Source organism: Plasmodium gonderi (genome assembly GCF_002157705.1).
Source record: "Plasmodium gonderi DNA, contig: Chr03, whole genome shotgun sequence".
NCBI lineage: Eukaryota > Apicomplexa > Aconoidasida > Haemosporida > Plasmodiidae > Plasmodium > Plasmodium gonderi.
This window is the reverse complement of record NW_021628927.1, coordinates 771,743-789,789: the sequence shown is the minus strand read 5'-3', so window position 1 is coordinate 789,789 and position 18,047 is coordinate 771,743. Positions and strand designations below refer to the sequence as shown.

General features: G+C 35.7%; 5 protein-coding genes across 5 annotated transcripts; 1 reads left to right on the top strand and 4 right to left on the bottom strand.

The window, feature by feature from the left end:
* Positions 1-330: 330 nt before the first annotated feature.
* Positions 331-3,153, bottom strand: PGO_031580 (conserved Plasmodium membrane protein, unknown function; the record flags this gene model as incomplete). Its single annotated transcript, XM_028686142.1, has 1 exon — positions 331-3,153. The coding sequence occupies one exon, from the start codon at positions 3,151-3,153 to the stop codon at positions 331-333; it is 2,823 nt and encodes a 940-aa protein (XP_028541943.1).
* Positions 3,154-3,777: 624 nt separating this feature from the next.
* PGO_031570 (conserved Plasmodium protein, unknown function) lies at positions 3,778-5,783 on the bottom strand (the record flags this gene model as incomplete). The annotated part of the gene is made up of 6 exons (XM_028686141.1): positions 3,778-3,927; positions 4,130-4,211; positions 4,484-4,613; positions 4,854-4,976; positions 5,294-5,383; positions 5,696-5,783. The coding sequence occupies 6 exons, from the start codon at positions 5,781-5,783 to the stop codon at positions 3,778-3,780; spliced, it is 663 nt and encodes a 220-aa protein (XP_028541942.1).
* A 2,009-nt stretch (positions 5,784-7,792) lies between these two features.
* On the bottom strand, positions 7,793-10,381 carry PGO_031560 (DEAD/DEAH box ATP-dependent RNA helicase; the record flags this gene model as incomplete). The annotated part of the gene is made up of 1 exon (XM_028686140.1): positions 7,793-10,381. The coding sequence occupies one exon, from the start codon at positions 10,379-10,381 to the stop codon at positions 7,793-7,795; it is 2,589 nt and encodes an 862-aa protein (XP_028541941.1).
* A 1,987-nt stretch (positions 10,382-12,368) lies between these two features.
* On the top strand, positions 12,369-15,422 carry PGO_031550 (hypothetical protein, conserved; the record flags this gene model as incomplete). The annotated part of the gene is made up of 1 exon (XM_028686139.1): positions 12,369-15,422. One exon carries the CDS (start codon positions 12,369-12,371, stop codon positions 15,420-15,422), a length of 3,054 nt encoding a protein of 1,017 aa, XP_028541940.1.
* Positions 15,423-16,496: 1,074 nt separating this feature from the next.
* On the bottom strand, positions 16,497-17,225 carry PGO_031540 (hypothetical protein, conserved; the record flags this gene model as incomplete). Its single annotated transcript, XM_028686138.1, has 1 exon — positions 16,497-17,225. One exon carries the CDS (start codon positions 17,223-17,225, stop codon positions 16,497-16,499), a length of 729 nt encoding a protein of 242 aa, XP_028541939.1.
* Positions 17,226-18,047: the final 822 nt, after the last annotated feature.

The following is an 18,047-nucleotide window of genomic DNA, read 5'->3' as shown; positions in this document are numbered from 1 at the left end:
TTTCATTTTTCTTTATTTTGCTTTTTTTCCTTACATTTTTGCCTTATTTTTACTACATTTTATTTTATTCCTTTTCTCACTAAACTTTAAGTGAAATTCCATTTATGCACAAACCACAAAACTATGCTTAACGTTTTCATCTTGTATAAAAGTTGGGAAAAATTATAACAAAAAAAAAAAAAAAAAAATAATATCACGTAATGGTAATGTAATGAAGGAATAAGGGTTGTGTATGTGTGGGGGTGGGAATATAGTGCAATTAGGATTTTCTCCCTCCATCCCATATCTTCCTCCCCTTCTGTGGATGGAAGTAGAGTGAATACAACTAGCTTAGCGAGAAGTGAAAAAGGTCAATGTCTTATACTCTTGCATATATAAATGGAAGAGACAAAAATAACAAATTTCCATTAGGGAAAGAATAATTGTGGGGAATAGAAATGAATATAAACGAACATACAGAAAGGAATACAAAATTGCATACATAAGAATTCCCTTTACCAACAAAAGTGATAAAATGTATGTCAGCAAAATGGTTTTATATATGTGATTTAAAAATGCACATATTTCCATTTTTCTTTTTAATTTAGACAAAAAAAAATTTACTTTCTTTTCAAAGGAGTTCCCTCTTTCCTTTTTTAGTTCTATGTTTTTATGGCCACTGCAAATATCGGTGTAGTCTAAATATGTTTCTTCAAGTAAACCTTTCTTCCCATTCAATGCACAGAAAAGGGAATTTCTCATTTTCTCCTCCACTCGTCTTTTGATGCTCTTGCGACGCACACGCGAGGGATGGTATTGTGGATGACTCGAATGATGCGAGTGATTTTTTATTTTCCCGCTTCTATGAACATTAATATTTCCCAAGAAGGGTTTCTCCGATCCTTCCCACTCATCTGTGCCCCCATCTAACTTCCCACATATAATTCCGTGGCTAGAGGAGATCGCATCATCGCTTTTTACCTCAACTGTTGTGACATTAATCAAACCTTTTATTCCTTTTTCAGTTAAACATCCTCCCGATTTTTCAACATTTTTTGATTTTTCTTTTTCGTAGTTGCAGCAAAAATTGTCGTTTTTTTTAACTACCTCTCCTCCTCCACAGACTTTTTCTTCCTTTTCATGAATTGGAATGTTATGCACATGTTTATAATTTTTCTCACACATAGGTTGTTCATTCAGAGAATCATGCCCACTACTATTATGGCAGCTGCTTCTTCTTCTCTCACTATTCATTTTTATAATAGATGGGGAATAATACACGGGTGTGTAACTTGATTTGTCCTTCATTTTTGTCACTTTATCATTTGTAAAATCTACATTTGCCTTTACCTCATCCTTATCTTCCTCTGTGTATGCGTTGGGAAAGCATGACCATCCTCGGGAGGAATTATCTGAATTGTTGAAGTTTTTATTGTCTCCTTTGTTGGATTCCTCATCTTCGTCTGCATCGTTTGCATCCGCTCCTTCCTCTGCTTCCACTTGAATGACACGAAATTCTTTTTTCTCCTTAGCAACATGGCTAAAAAAATTATTCCTCGAAATGTCATCACACCCAGAATCGTTCTCCCCTTCTTCATTTTCGTTTCTACTTTTCTTATTAAAATGTTCATAATAATAATTTTTGTACATGTTTGCATTTCTTCTGACCCTTGCGTATTCCTCTTCTTCAGTGGTTGACCTATCATCTGTCAAAGAACCAGAAGAGACTCTCATTTTATTGAAAATTACTTCATTCTTCCTTGAGGTGAAACAAGCACATTCTTCACATTTCTTTTCCCCATTGTGCAGTGTATCATAACATTTTGTCTTGAAGTGTTCGCTCCGAATGTTTCTTTGTGTCCTGATGGATGAATTCTTATTAGACATATTAGTCCTAGCTAAGTTTTTTCCAATCACATCTATTTCAGGGTTCATGTCAGGGGTTATCCCTACCTTTGATTTGTTTTTCCTTCCATTCATGTGATTCCATTCGCAATCTCCTTTCCGTGAGTGTTTTCCAAAATTGAGCATCTTGATTTGAGAATCTACTGGTTTGGATGTTTCTCTTGGCTCGACTTTCCTCTCTGCTGATGTTTCTTCAATACCAAGTAGAGAAGAAGGGAAAGGGGTGCTCATCCGATGAGAACATTTCCCTAGCCAATCCAGGAACCACTTGAAGCAACTGCGAATGAACACCTTCTTCTTTGATTCGTTCGGGATGACGCTTCTACCTTTTTGACTCCTTCCAATGGAATCATTTCGGTTGTGTACATCTTGTGGTTTTCTTTTTTTTAAGAAATTTTCATGAGTATTTTCCCCTTGTCCATCTCTTTCACCTCTATCATTGCCACATCCATTGTTATCCTTGCTGCTTCCTCTAGCGCGACGAGAATTTTTGTTTGACAACCTTGCAAAGACGAAATAACAAAAGAAAAGAAAAAGATCTCGCCTTTTAATTTTATTTCTACCTGACTGTTCAGAATTTTTTTTTTTCAAATATGCACTTTTATACCCATATTTTACAGCTTTTATGATATTCATGAGCGTCATAAGGGGTGTGTTTATTTCGCATATGCTCAGGATGAATAGGAAGTACAAATGGTTCCCTTCACCCATTCGTGTAACTAGTGTTGTGAGGAAAATGTATAAAAAAAAGTGGCTTCCTGTGATCCACACTTGGTCCCTGCCCTTTGTGACATAGAATCCATTGTCCCGTTTGACTTTCTTTGTGGCATATCCAACACTTCTATCACTTCTATCACTTCTATCACTTCTCACACGTCTCACACGTCTCACACGTCTCACACTTCCACCCCTGGAAATGTTAGCATCATCCCCATGATGATTCCAAAGGGTTACGAATTTTAGAAAATAAAAAAACAAGCAAAAAAAGATGTATGCAAAAGATATTGAGGAGCTGACATAACCATGATACTTACCAATGTGTTCAAATTTTTCATACTGTTTTTTCACGTGAAGGAAATTTATAGAGTTTGTTTCTGCAGAGGGAAGTTCTGATCCTTTATGAGAATACCAAAAGGACGGGGTTAAGTAACAAATCAATAGATAATTTAAAAGGAGTATGCTGAAGAAGAAATGTGCGATGTGTAACCATGGGATATATTTTTCCACAAAAGTTATTATCGTCTTACCGATATTGTTTTCTATCACCATTTTCTGCTTCTCAATCATGGGCACCTTCATTAGGCGTAGCAGACGAAGCAGACGAAGCAGAAGCGTGTGCTTTTTTTTTTTTTTTTCTCTTTTTTTAGGTTACGCTGTCGCGTGCTTGTCAAACAGTTGGGGAAGGTCACACACAAAAGACCATTTTCCACATTTCAAAAGTCAACAAGTGGCGCAGAAAAAAAATGAAATATTATATATATTTAAAAAATATATCACGCGCGAAAAGGAGAGAAATAAAAAAAAAAAAAAAAAAAAAAAAAAAAAAAAAACTAAAAAACGTAACTCGCAAATTGTAAGGGGCAAAATACGGACAAAATAAAGGTACGTATGAAGAATGATATATGTGTGAAAATTCCTAAGGGTCCTTTTTTTTTTTTTTTTTTTTTCTTCTATCCTCCACTATGACGGGGATCAGGGAGGTGGGGCCCCGTATGGATTTATATTTACTCACTTGTTTATATTCACTTATACTCACTTATACTTATACCCACTTATACTTACTTATATCCACTTATACCCACCTGCATGTTAATCTGTGTATTTGTGCTCCTTGCATATACAACAAACCGGGTACGTAGCGTCCCTGAGCATCCACTGGTTGTGGAAATATATTTACATAATTTTTATATTTTTAAAATTGAACCCCTTCTTGCCTGTAACATTGAAAGTTATGTATCCCTCCTTCTTTGCTGAGATGCAGTTGTTCACGTCATCATCAATGAATAATATTTCATCAATGGTCACCTCAAAGTCGGACCTAATCTGGAATAGTGGATAAACGTGATAGACAACATTGTAGCCGTGGCAGATTGTGTAACAACTTAACAGATGTAACAACACAAGAACATATTTTCAAAAAAGTTATGTGACAACTTCCATAAATAGGTGTGTGTGCATGCATGTAGGGAGATATGCAGGTTGTGTAAAAGGAGGGGGGGTTTTTGCAGCTGCGTAATTCTCTTACCTGCTTAAGGTGATAAGACTTATCATAGCTCATGGGTTTCGTTAGTCCAAGGGGTCGATATTGCCTCGGCTCTCGGTAGTAGCTACAAGGGAAACATAGGAAAACACACATCGATCAGTTGCAGATGCATTGCTGCTTAAGCAGTAAGAAGAGGCTTAACTAGTGCGACGTGGCTTAAATAGTGCACCGCTGCCTAACTAGTGCGACGTGGCCTAACTAGTGCGACGTGGCCTAACTAGTGCGACGTGGCCTAACTAGTGCATCGCTTCCTAACCAGTGCACCGCTTCCTAACCAGTGCACCGCTGCATAACTAATGCACCTCGCCAGGTAGCCAATTCTCTTTGGGGACTTACGGGGGATAATATGCATAGACCTTCTCGATCCTTGCGTCACATTTACTATTCTTCATACTGAACTTTACCATGTCCTCTCCTGCGATTAGTGTGGAGTTCTTGCCTCGAGAATGCCGTATGGCTTCATCGTCTGCATAAGTCGGGATGGGCAGGAGTGAACGGGGGTGCGAGTCATATCATGTCACACACACCAATAGAGATACACCACGACACATGTGCACGAATAGAGATACACGAATAGAGATACACGAATAGAGATACACCAATAGAGATACACGAATAGAGATACACGAATAGAGATACACGAATAGAGATACACGAATAGAGATGCACCACGACACATGTGCATTGTGTACCACAAGATGCTAACCTGAAAACGTGGCAACAGTAATTTTTATATTATTCGTATTCAGTTCCTTGGAGAAAATTTTAAAGTGTGTCGTGACAGACGTCCCTATATTATCAATATCATTGGCTTTGTCCACATAACCCCCTTGCAAAAATGGTGAAATGAAATGGGGAATTTAGGGTGAAGCAAAGGCGTGCTATTAAATTTCCAAAAAAAAAAAAAAAAGCACAAAAGGGGACTTGCGGGTATTGCTGCCATGGGAAAACAAAAGAAGTAGCAGCAGAAGTAGCAGCAGAAGTAGCAGCAGAAGTAGCAGCAGAAGTAGCAGCAGAAGAAGCAGCAGAAGAAGCAGCAGAAGAAGCAGCAGAAGAAGCAGGAGGAGGAGGAATAATATGGATGATGTAAAAATAAAGAAGGGGTCTAAACAAATGTCCATGAAGGAGGGGGAGGGGGTGACTAACCTGAGTGAGCACCTATTATAGTCAAGTCAAAGTCGAATACAACCATTTTTATATTAATATCCTTCAGCAATTGCACAAATCCGTTAATGCCTTAAGAGGTTCAAAAAGAGGAGGAGCAAATGGGTGAGCGGAGCAAATTCGTGACAGTAACAAAATGGGTGCGTTATGGAAAAATGAATTCTCACATATTTTTTTTTTTTATTTTTTTTAATGTTATAACATATGTGTGGATAATAAATTAAGACTGATTTGGAAAATACAAAAATATATTCTGGGAATGTCCAGTAAATATATTTTAACAGATTTGGTTTGTATGTATTTGTAACATTCTATATATCCAGCTATATGTTGAACACACACAAATTTCCCACTTTTTTCCTTTCGTGGGTATGTCTCACTTACTCTGGGTTTCATTCGCATGATCAAAATGATTGATGTACTTTTTCACAGCATCCAACTTGTCGGAACTGCCCTTATTCAATGTAGACATCGTGCGAAGACAGGACTGTTTCTTATATGATGCACTTGCTATGTTAGGTGTTAATATACTCTGCTTAAATATGTTAGCACATGTGTACACAAACATACATATGGGTGAAAACAAATTCATCCGCATTTTCGGAGACAACAGTGCAACGGTGCTATGGTGCACTAAAATGGGGAAAAAAAAAAAAAAATGTAGCGACAAGAATCTTTACCTGTTTTGTACCTTCGCTACATTCGTAAAATATTTCTTTATATTTTTCTTCCCCTCTTTACAGAATGGTGAGTTGGAGTTATCTGCTCACGTCTAGGTGTCGTCTACTAGTACACGTCAGGGGTATGCACATATATGTATACATGTATACATGTATATATGTATATATCTATATATGCATTTATGTACATATGTATATATGCATTTATGTACATATGTATATATGCATTTATGTACATATGTATATATGCATTTATGTACATATGTATATATGCATTTATGTACATATGTATATATGCATTTATGTACTTATGTATATATGCATTTATGTACATATGTATACGTGTATGCATATGCGTGTACGTATCTATATGGCAGACTTACGAATATACACGTGTCACTAACCCGATCTGCAAATCGGTAGAAAATCTGTATGAGGTACCTTTTCAAATTTTCATTAAAAGAAAATGTATATGTTGTAGAGAGAAAAGTCTAAAAAAGAGAATCTATTTTTTTTTTTTGTTCTCTACTCGGCAGCGAACGTTTTATTTATGCACAAAAAGGAGAGAGGAAAAATAAAAAAAATGCTTAGCAGTGTCATATATGCTAGTGTACCTTCTTCTAACCACTTGCATGTACATATGCATGTATATATATATATATATATATATATGTAAAAGGAAAAGAAATAGAAAGAGATTCATAGGCCATCACATCACAAGGTGTATTTTTTTACGTGCCAAAGTAAAGAGGTTATAGATACGTACAAGCTGTAGATATAAATATATTATATTGAGATTTTTTTTTTTTTTTTTTAAACTTTTTAGTTAAATGCTTTTTCTGTTCTATTTCAAAGTGCTGTAACAGGTATTATTTCTCCTTTATCTCATTTCCTTAACTGTTCTCTCTCTTTACCATATTTCTTTTGGAATATACTTTTTTTTTTTTTTTTTTTTTTTTTTTTTGCACTCCCGAAAAGTAGGTTTACCAAAATATGTACAATTTTAGGAGGCACGTGGGGTCTGGGGTTCAGGAAATATATATATTCCTTAATCAGTCCAGAAAAAAGTATCTAACATTTAATTTACAGTATCCATGTTGTGAATAACTGAACCGTGAAATAGAGATCCAATTTTGGAATGCATAGAGCAGAGAAAATACAAACGTGGCAATTTTTCATATCTACTCACTTCTATACCTCCCTCAAGGAAAATACAAAAAAAAAAAAAAAAAAAAAAAAAAAATATCCAAACTTTTCAGTCATGCGGTGGTACATATATATAGTCCGTTTAAATATAGTCTTTTATATCATATGTTAAAACAAACTTCACAAGTTAGTCAGATGCACGTGAAAAAAAAAAAAAAAAATCGTTGATCAGTTGGGGTAGATGTGCCAAACTGGAGAACACAAAAATAGAAACAAACGCAAGTTCAGAAATTCAAATAGATGTACATCCCGATCCGCATATCCACATAGGGATAGAGAAAGCAAATGAAGAAGATACATTGCCATGCTCCCCCTTTGGGATGTACAACAAAATATGCCTTACGCTGGCACAGGTAGAAAATGGATCCATATGAGGAGAGTATCATATATATATGTCTCCTTCATATGTGCTAGATGTGAAATAAAAAAAAAAAAAAAAAAAAAAAAATTGTTCTCATAGAGAGAGAGGTGGCACGTTGAAGGTTAATTAATACAGTATGAACAAATTGAAACGTTCAAAATGGTAACTTAAAACTGGAGAATAACAATTCCCACATAGGGGTATGTATATGTGTGGACTTCCTCGCACTCAGGGTCACGGTGCCCTGAAAGGTTTCGAGCGTAAGAGACGTCTGTCCTTCTTACTTAAGCGTGAGTGCTTCTTAATCTCCATGTACTTATGCTGCTTGTTGTATTTAGAAATTTCCCGAGGTGTCTGGTCAAGTAAAAAGGCATAAGCAAGGTGACCAAGATGCAAATTTTTTGCGAAAAAAACATGTCTGAGATTTTTACTCACAGAATAGTAAGCTGTTATGGATGCAAGAAATGCACTTGTCGCTTTCTGCATTAATATTTCATCTGACTTAACTAATGTTTTGAAATGATTATATAAAAAGAATAGTACATCTCCACCAATTGATTTAAAAAATGATGGAATATACTCTTTTCGAAATTTATTTATGATTTCATTGCTTCGTATTATATTCACATCAATTTTGTTTTTTTTCAAAATATTAACAAATTCTATTTCTGATGGTAAGAGAAATAAGTAAGAGGATCCTTCATTATTCAGTCTTGCTGTTCTTCCAACTTTGTGTATATATTCTTCAAACACTTGTGGAGGATCATATTGAATAACTATATTTAATGCATTAAAGTTTACTCCTCTTGATACAATATCTGTGCATAATAATATACACTTTTTATTCTTTTCATTTGAAAAATCAGTGAAATTTCCTAACCTGTCTTCTTTAGGTAAATTCCCATGTAACATATAAATATCTACCCCTTCGAACAGGTATTGTCGTTTATGCTTGTCTCCATTAATGTTGTAAAGCATCGTGTCACAGCTATTGCTCCTGTACCCATTTATGTTCTTATTCTCATCGTCTGCGAAGTCTCCACAGCCTCCTCCTCGTATGTCATCAATTTGTATATTTTTAAAGGGCAACATTGTTGAGGCTTCCTCCTTTCTCGCTCTCTTTGACGAGTCTATCCTTTTTTTACGAGGCCCCGTTTGGCAATCGTTCATTTGATTAGGTCTCGTGTGGGAAGCCTCTACCTCTCCCACTCCCACCTTTAGCCGAAGATCTTCCAACTCACAATGTTGCAAAGTTTTCTCTAAATGTTTTCGCAACAATAGTTCGTCTTCTTTTAGAAGGACGGGTGTTATTTCATTATTGAGCTTCTTATACACTTCCATATTCTTCTTTTTCAAATCTGTAGGCCAGTATAAATTTTTTAAAATCATCTGCATGTACTCCACACTATGGCAATTTGATAGAAATACTACTGGCTTTTTTTTCTTCTCCATGCAATCTAGTAGTGTATGCACTAGACACAGAAATTTATGTTTTAATTCTGACACAATACAATATTGTTTCAGCTGTTCAGGAAGTTCGTATTTCCATTTCTCTTCCTCCTCCTCTGCAAATGTATTATCGATTTTACTTCCAAATACATTGTCGCTCCTCATCATGAGAGAAGTTCTACCTGGAGCTGGGAACTTTCCCTCCAAAGAATTTTCCTTTGCCTCAATCCAAACGGTCTTATTTGTCAAGCAGTAGTTTGCTAGACTTTTTATTGCGTGGTTCAGTGTTGCTGATATGAATATCATCTGGAATGGGTTTCCTTCCCCGTTAGAAGCTGCCACCCCACTAGGGGCAGCCTCTTTCTCTCCCACCTGCTGCCGCTTAACCCTCCTTATGGTATCATAAATGAGTCTAACCTTATCCTGGGTACCCAAATATATAACCTTATCAGCTTCATCCAAAATGAAACTCATCAAATAAGACAAGTTCAACGACTTTGTATGCTCCAAATGATCAAGTAATCTTCCAGGTGTGCAGGTTAAAATGGAAACCCCTTTTTTTAGTCTATTTTTTTCTGATTTCTTTTTCTCTCCTCCTGTTATACATGAAACGACAATATATGGAAAAGGTTTTGTTAAAATTGAAAATAAATTATTTATCTGAACAGCTAATTCACGTGTTGGTGATAAGACCAATATGAATGTACCCATATTTCTCGTTATTTTTATTTTTCTTTTTTGTAAATTTAAAATTTTTTGAATAGATGGTAAAGCATAACATAAAGTTTTCCCAGAACCTGTCATAGATTTTATAAAAACATCATTTTCTTTTAACATTATCGGGATACTTCTTTTCTGGATATTTGTTGTCTTAACAAACTTGTTTTTTTCTAATATCTCCAACAGACTTTCGCTTAGGAGTCCCTTCATATCTAAGAATAAACCATCAAAAAGGTTTTCCTTCTTCTGCTCGGGGGAGGCCTCCCTCTTCCCCTCCCTACCCGGGTACACATCATTCCCCATATCGACGCCCACATTACTCTCCATGTCACTCTCCATGTCACTCTCCATATCATTGCCCATATCACTGCCCATATTACTCTCCACATCACTTCTCATATCACTTCCCACATCACCATCGACTTTACTGGAACCACCTTTACTGCTCTTCCCAAACGCACGTGGTGAACATTCGAACCCATTCTCGAAGCTGCTGTTTTTCACTTGTTGGTTCTTTCCCTTCTTTTGGAAATTTTTCTGTGATGCTGAGTTAGTTCTTATTTTATTTGCGTTCCTATTTTTTTTCAATAATATTTTGGAATATTTCTCATCCCTCTTTTTTGGAAATTTTTTTTTAATGCTTCCTTTGTGCATCTTCTTCTTCTTCGACCCCTGAAATTTCCTCATCCTGGTTCAAGCAGTTGGTGTAGCAGACTTGGGTGGAGCAATTTATTTTATTTTATTTTTTTAAGAGGAATGTATCAACATATACACGAACGACACCTTATACTTAACCCACCTTCTTGTGTTAACTGTATATATATATATATCTCATGCAAACCAAAGAAGGGGAAGAGTGCGTTTCAAGTTTTCTTTGTTCTGAGAATTCCCTCTTGTCTCTTAAACAGGGAATCATACAGCAACTTCAGATTAGAACTTTAACAAATTAAGGAGTTGCCACATCGGGGACTGTTTGGTAATTTTTGCATTTCTTAATCAAGTTCAGTTTTTTTCCTCAGACGACAGGTAATGCAAATATTTACCTTAAAGCTGAATAACGGGGACTCTCCAAAAAAAATTAAAAAACGGAGAAGCAAATGGGAAAACGGATGGAAAAATAAATAGAAAAATGGAAAAACGGATGGGAAAATAAATGGAAAAACGGATGGGAAAATAAATGGAAAAACTGACAAGTAAGACGTATAGCAACTTGTGAATAAATTTTGTGCCAAAAAAAGTTGTAATAATAAAAAAAAAAAAAAAAAAAATAATAACCACGCTACGTCACAACAAATGAAACGAATCTATGAAGGAAAGAAACTATATATTCTTAAGTACTTTGCGAAGTGGAAGAAGGAGAGAAGCACCAGGGAATTATTATTTCCACATGGTGGACTTTTCTCTCCTCAGAAGAGAAAAAATTAACTGGTGATTTATTAACAAATTGATCGTTGCATTTATTTGCAGCATTATCAGTATTCTCAGTATTTATAGGTATTATCAATATTTTCAGTATTTATAGGTATTATCAATATTTTCAGTATTATACGTATTATCAATATTTTCAGTATTATACGTATTATCAATATTTTCAGTATTATACGTATTATCAATATTTTCAGTATTATACGTATTATCAATATTTTCAGTATTATACGTATTATCAATATTTTCAGTATTTTTTTTTTTTTTTCTCAACAGAAATGCAACAGTTATGTTGACTTCATGTGCCATTCCGAATTTTTAATCTCAAATGTGGTCGAATGGAAAGTACCTCAAAATAAAACGCCCATAAAGTGCTTGTACAAGTAGGTAAATAAACAAATAGATGCACAAATAGATGCACAAATAGATGCACAAATAGATGCACAAATAGATGTACAAACAGGTGTACAAACAGGTGTACAAACAGATGTACATATGGAACGCAAAGAGGAGGTATGTTCCTACAGGAAAAAAATTAAGAGAAAGAGCTGAAAAGAAAGAGATGAAAAATATAAAATGTAAAAAATGAAAAATAAAAATTCTACGCCTCAGGAACGTAAAATTGAACGACCCACAAAGAGGGGAAAAAAAAAAAAAAAAAAAAAAAAAAAAAATTATTCTCCTTTTTTTCTGACCACCCTTCCAAAATAAAGAAAACAGGGGAGAGGTGGGGGAAGTAAAGTACAATCTTCTCGGATCCCCAATTAGTGTTATATTTCCTATCCCATGGGTAGATGGTACCCTTAAAAATAATCTAATAGAACAAACCAATGCATCAAAAAAGGTGCACTTCGAAAAAAAAAAAAAAAAAAAAAGGGAAGAAGAAGAAGAAGGGGAAGAAGCCAAGCATCATTTTAATTTTTTTTTTTAAGCGCAGCTACCATTTTGCCAAAAGAGGAATTTCCTTTCCTTCCCTTTTTTCTGACCTTACCCCGCTTTTTTTTTTTTTTTGTGTGAAAAGTGGAAAATTTTCTCATTTTTCATATCTCCATACATGATACTGCGTAAGAGAGAAAGACAAACTTTGCTATGAGTTTTTTTCTTTTTTTTTTTTTTTTTTTTTTTTTTTCCTTCTTTCTTTCGTTGATAAGACTACAACTTTGTTATCACTTAGGAGCTTCTCACCACAAATTCGCAACGCTGAGATCCCCTCACGATGAACTTCTTTTTCCCTGCAAATAAAACTAACCAAACAGTGAACCTTGAAAGCGTGCAAGATGACAAAGTGACAATTAACATATACCTGGACGAAGCATACACACACAGTGGTGATGTGTTCAAAGCCTCCTTTGAATTAATCGGGCCTATGAAACACATAGGGAATATAAAAATAGACTATGTCGTTTTGTATTTATATGGATTGTATATATTTAACGAGGAAGCAATAACTGTTTGTGCTACTAGCCAAATTGTTGAGAAACAAGAAAATATTAACTTACCTTTTTATGGAACCGATCAAACAAATGAACAGAAATATTTATTGTTCTATTCTAATCCAATAATTCTATGCACAGATATGAATTTTACCAAATCCAATGAAACTTTTTACTACCACCTTAATTGTATTTTTCCTCCCTTTCTTCCCCCTTCATATAGCGGGAAAAACATAAAATTTAAATATTGCATGTACGTGCAGGCAGTTAAGAGATTATATATAAATAGAACCCAATTTGTAACAAAAAAATATGAACACCACGTCCCTTTACATCTGCTAAGCTCAAAGTATACCAATTCACCTGTGCTAGACTTTTCCTTATACCCAATCAAACCCCATAACCCCCGCAATCCCCACCTGGAAAGGAATAAAACTAGCCAAAGGGATACTGCATATGAGTATCTTTATCACAACTTCCATGTTACACTTTACGAAAGCAGTTCGAGCGGTTCGAGCGGCTCTAGCGGCCCAAGAAAACAAAACGAAGAACGACAAAATGAAAACCCATCAAGTCGTCATGCACTTGAGAAAAGAACATTTAACGCGTCCCATATCCCATCTTACTTGTACAACAATGTCAATAAGAGCCGATTGGATTCACTTGTTTGCATTTACAATATTGCATGTCAGAGAAGAGAAGACTCCTCCCTTTTCATGCTTAACTATATCCTTTATAACTATAGCTACTTTTACTTTTTGCATCTGTTTCTGTATCTGGCACATCACTATGATTACTACACCAATGAACTTGTTCCCTCTGTGGGAGATGCCAAAAACGTTGGTAGTTTTAATGCCTTCTTGCATGTTCTTCTCGCATGCTACAGGGATCAGTTGGTGGAATCCACTGCATCTAGAGGGGCGCTGACAACCACACCATCTGAACAATCGTCATATGTGCCTGTGTTGCCTCTATTTGCCTCACACATAGGCGATGCGCACAAGGGATTAGAACCCACAACTAACCAAAAAAAAGAAACCGGAAAAAATAGCAACAAAAAAATATATCACCAATACGCAACGCAAGGGGAAAAATCAGCTGACCAGTCAGGCGAAATGATGGGCGAAAAATCAGCTAACGAGTCAGGCGAAATGACGGGCGAAAAATCAGCTAACGAGTCAGGCGAAAAGTTGGGCGAAAAATCATCTGACCAGTCAGGCGAAATGACGGGCGAAAAATCAGCTGACCAGTCAGGCGAAATGACGGGCGAAAAATCAGCTGACCAGTCAGGCGAAATGACGAGCGAAAAATCAGCTAACGAGTCAGGCGAAAAGGACGCGCATGTTGATCATGAGGAGTTGCTAAAAGAGCTATACACACACGAGGGAGATGTCCATTTCGATGGTCTGGTCGACCAATTCTTTCTCAAGAGCGACGACAAGGATCTGCAAAATTTTTACCTCAGTAACTATAACAATTTCGTCTTTAATGATATGAAATATGAACCCATACGATGGTATGATAATTTAGTTCTTGGCAAGTCACCCAATGTTCATAATGCGTCCCCTGATGAGGAAGACGTTTTGAACATCTATTTGGAAACGACAGATTCTGCATCAACTTCAGATGTATGCGATGAAGAAGACAATGTTCCTAATTCAGAGACGAAGAATGAGTACTTGTCAAGACCATTGAACAAAGAAGATCATGTAGTTCAAATGTCAAAGGGAGGGGTAATGGATTTAACTCAAGGAAATACAAAGGATAAATTGGGAAAAATCACCAAAATGGATATAATGCAAAGTGCCGATCTGTCAGAAGAAAAGGTGAATAATAGCACAGCGACAAATAACCAACTCTTCCCCTTCGATGAGATGTATGCCAAAGCGGACACCATCATCAAGTGCATGCACGAAAGAAACCTGTTTAGACGTATGTATAAACGTAAGATAAAACCACACTGTGCATCATACTGTATATCACCGTACATGACACACGACACTTCCGACACGTTAGTATCTGAATGGGATGAAGAAAAAGAAAAGATGGCTATTACAAATGGCACTTCAAAAAATGTGTATCGCATAAATTCCAATGGGAAAAGTATATGTTTTATTACTTTAACAGATGGAGTGAATAACAAAATAAAAAATTCGTTCTCATATGGCAGCACTGTGAATGTAAACTTTGATTTTAGACGCGCAGAAATATATACTGTTCATGTAGATGTGTATTTAAAACGGGTTGAAAAATTAAAAGTAAACACGAATTATTTGATTTTGAATAAGAATAAAATATATGATGAAAATGATATCATAAATGAGGGATATTCATCTGTCGATTCAAATGAAACATCTTACCATCTCATCTCAAATTATAAACTAGTAGCTCAGCAAAGTATCTCTACTATGCAGTGTTCATTAAAAAATGTTGCTTTTGTTTTGAACGAAGAAATAATTCCTGCTTTCAGAAATAACATAGTTAAGATTGATTATTTGATTGACTTCAATTTCTTTTGCCTTCCAAAGGGAATGGAAGCACATCACAATTCTTATTTTCGGTTTCTATCCCATAAAGAATTTTTCAATGGTGACAATGTCAATGATAACAACAATAATGATGAAAGTGATGATGGAAACATGTGCAATTTCACCTTTCGTATTCCTCTTCACATCACAGAAAGAACGCATGACTTTTACCCAAATGATGCCAACACTAACCTTGCTTATCAGCAGAAACTGAATCCACAGTGCTCTAGAAACCAACTACTTCTGCACAACAGCCACAAGTTTATGTACACGGATAGGAGATATTTCGTGCGCACCTTAAAAATATGATTACGGACTCTCTTCGGGGTTACACCCTCCCCCCTATGTCCACAGGCACGTGCAGCCCTAGCCGAGCCTACACATCTGCATCGGCAACTTGCATCTATGTTTGCATAGCGAACATCTGCACCTACATCTGCGCATCTACATCTGCGCATCTACATCTACGCACCAACATCTGCGCATCTACATCTACGCACCAACATCTGCGCATCTACATCTACGCACCAACATCTGCGCACCTACATCTACACACCAAGCGTGCTGAGAACCCCACTTCTACGGTTCATAGATTCATAACTTCATATTTTCCAAACGAGAAAAAACCAAGAACAGGGAAACTGTGTTCAGTAGTTTGTATATCACGTATGGGTGGATGGAAGAAAGATATTAACGTTGTACAGGTGTTTGTATGAACAAAAGGGTGTATCCATTCAAAATGGGGAGAAGACGCTTTTATACTCATTCATGTATTAATTGAGGTGTTTAAAAAAAAAAAGGGGAAAAAAATTGGGGTTCAGTAGTAGAGAAAAAATGATGATACGAAATTGCAAACATGCAGGTACAAGTATTTGATTCATGCATTTCGCTAAGTTGTGTTGCATGTTTGATTTTTTAAAAGGGTACTACTACTCCATGGTACATAAACACATATACATGTTGACACGATTGCACGTAGGCACAGTTGCATGTTGGCACAGTTGTATGTTAGCACAGTTGCATGTTAACACAATTGCATATATGGCTACAATGCTTGGGGAGCCTTTTTCCAATTTGCTGTAAAGATTTCATAAAAAAAACTACTTTACACAATTTTAAAAAAATGTACAGATTGTTATACTAAACGCACATGCGTAGCTCGCAAATGATTGCGTCTTTGCAGGTATACAGGCAGGTGGTCTTACAAATCTATCATAATAGACTTTTTTTTTTTTTTTTTTTTTTTTTTTTCCCCAAAATATATATCTCTTATATTTGCCTGATATGTTCATAACATTTTCCAGTTTATAGCTTCGTTCACCTGACCAGTTCATAATTTTCCATGTCCCATAAAAAAAAAAGAACATTAACAAAAAAAACCCTCTACTCTGTGACATAACATACGGGATGATATTTGCTGGATGTTTGCTTAAAAAAATTTATCTGACTAGTATTTCCTTCAGTGACATCCTTTGTAATGCTGAAATAAATGTCATCCAATTTGGCTTTGGAATTATCATTATCATCATCAGCATCAAAACTACTGAGAGCTTTGTTATTCTGAGTATATTGGTTAATATTGTCATAGTAGTAAAAACCGTACATACATTCGTTCATAAAAACTTGGATAATTTGCCCTTGTCTTATATGTTTATTGTTTACAATTTCTGTATATACACACAAATTACATTTAACTTTTGACTCATAGTCATCAATATTTTCACATTTAAATTCGACATTTTTTAATATACTTTTTGCGTAATTTCTGTACTTTTCAATATATTTTAACTTTTCTTCCATTTCTTTATTTTTTTTTTTTTCCTCTTTTTTTTTTATATCATCAAAATTGGATATTGTGCTGTTCCCTCCTTGTGCACTACTTTGTTGTTCATTGCTTGTCATGGACTCATCCAGTAGATTAATTTCTCTTGTTAATAATTTCTGAATGGTCGCTTTATACATATCCACATCGCTTGTTGGTACATAAAATGTTTGCTTTAGGTCGTAATTTCTTTTATCATAGAAGAGGCATTTCGATATGTTCGACTTGCACATGACATTGTTTATCAACATGAGCATGCTGACGAGGATGGAGAACTGCATTACCTTCATCATTTTCATAATACTTTGTATGGCCTTCTTCACGCTTCAGTTGTGTGTCTCAGTTGGGGGGAATACCCTCTACGTAATGTAATGCAAAGTAGTGTAACGCAACGCAATGTAATGCAACGTAATGTAACGCAACGTAATGTAACGCAACGCAATGTACCGTGCTGTATTGTATTTTTTTTTTTTTTTTCTGAACGCGTGCAGGTAAATACTGAACCGTGCATGTGTTTGGGGATATACCAATCTTCTTCCCAGTTGATAAAGGATAAAGGAAATCGAATATTCCTGCGCCTATCTTTATCCCTGCGTAGTTTCTTCAGGGGAAAAAATAATGTGCGAGGGATTAAGGATAGAAACGCCTGATATCTCAAATCTCTAAACTGTAGAGGAGGAATAAGTTAATGGATAATGTTGCATGTTACCAAGGTGAAAAGCAATTCTCTCTCTCAGCATGTGACATGACATGGGGTGAGAGATGAGCGCAATGTGAGAGAGATGGATGCAGTAGGAGAGATAGGGAGTTGTTTTTGTGTGTGTGTGCTTGTGCATGTTTTGCGTCTCGCAAAAAATTGTGCTTTTTTTTTTTTTTTTTTTCTCTCTCGATTGACGTAATAAAACAAAGGAACGTGGGGAATACATTTCCACATATGCCCAAACTGTACGAACGCAGCAACGAGTAGCAGTTCTCAAAAGTTTAATATGAACGTTCAGAATTTTATCATACAAAAGTATGAACCATGTACATGTGTGAATATATTTATTTGCTACGAAGCTCTTTCCTCATTGGTGTTTTTTTTTTTTTTCTCCATATCTCCATCTCCCTCT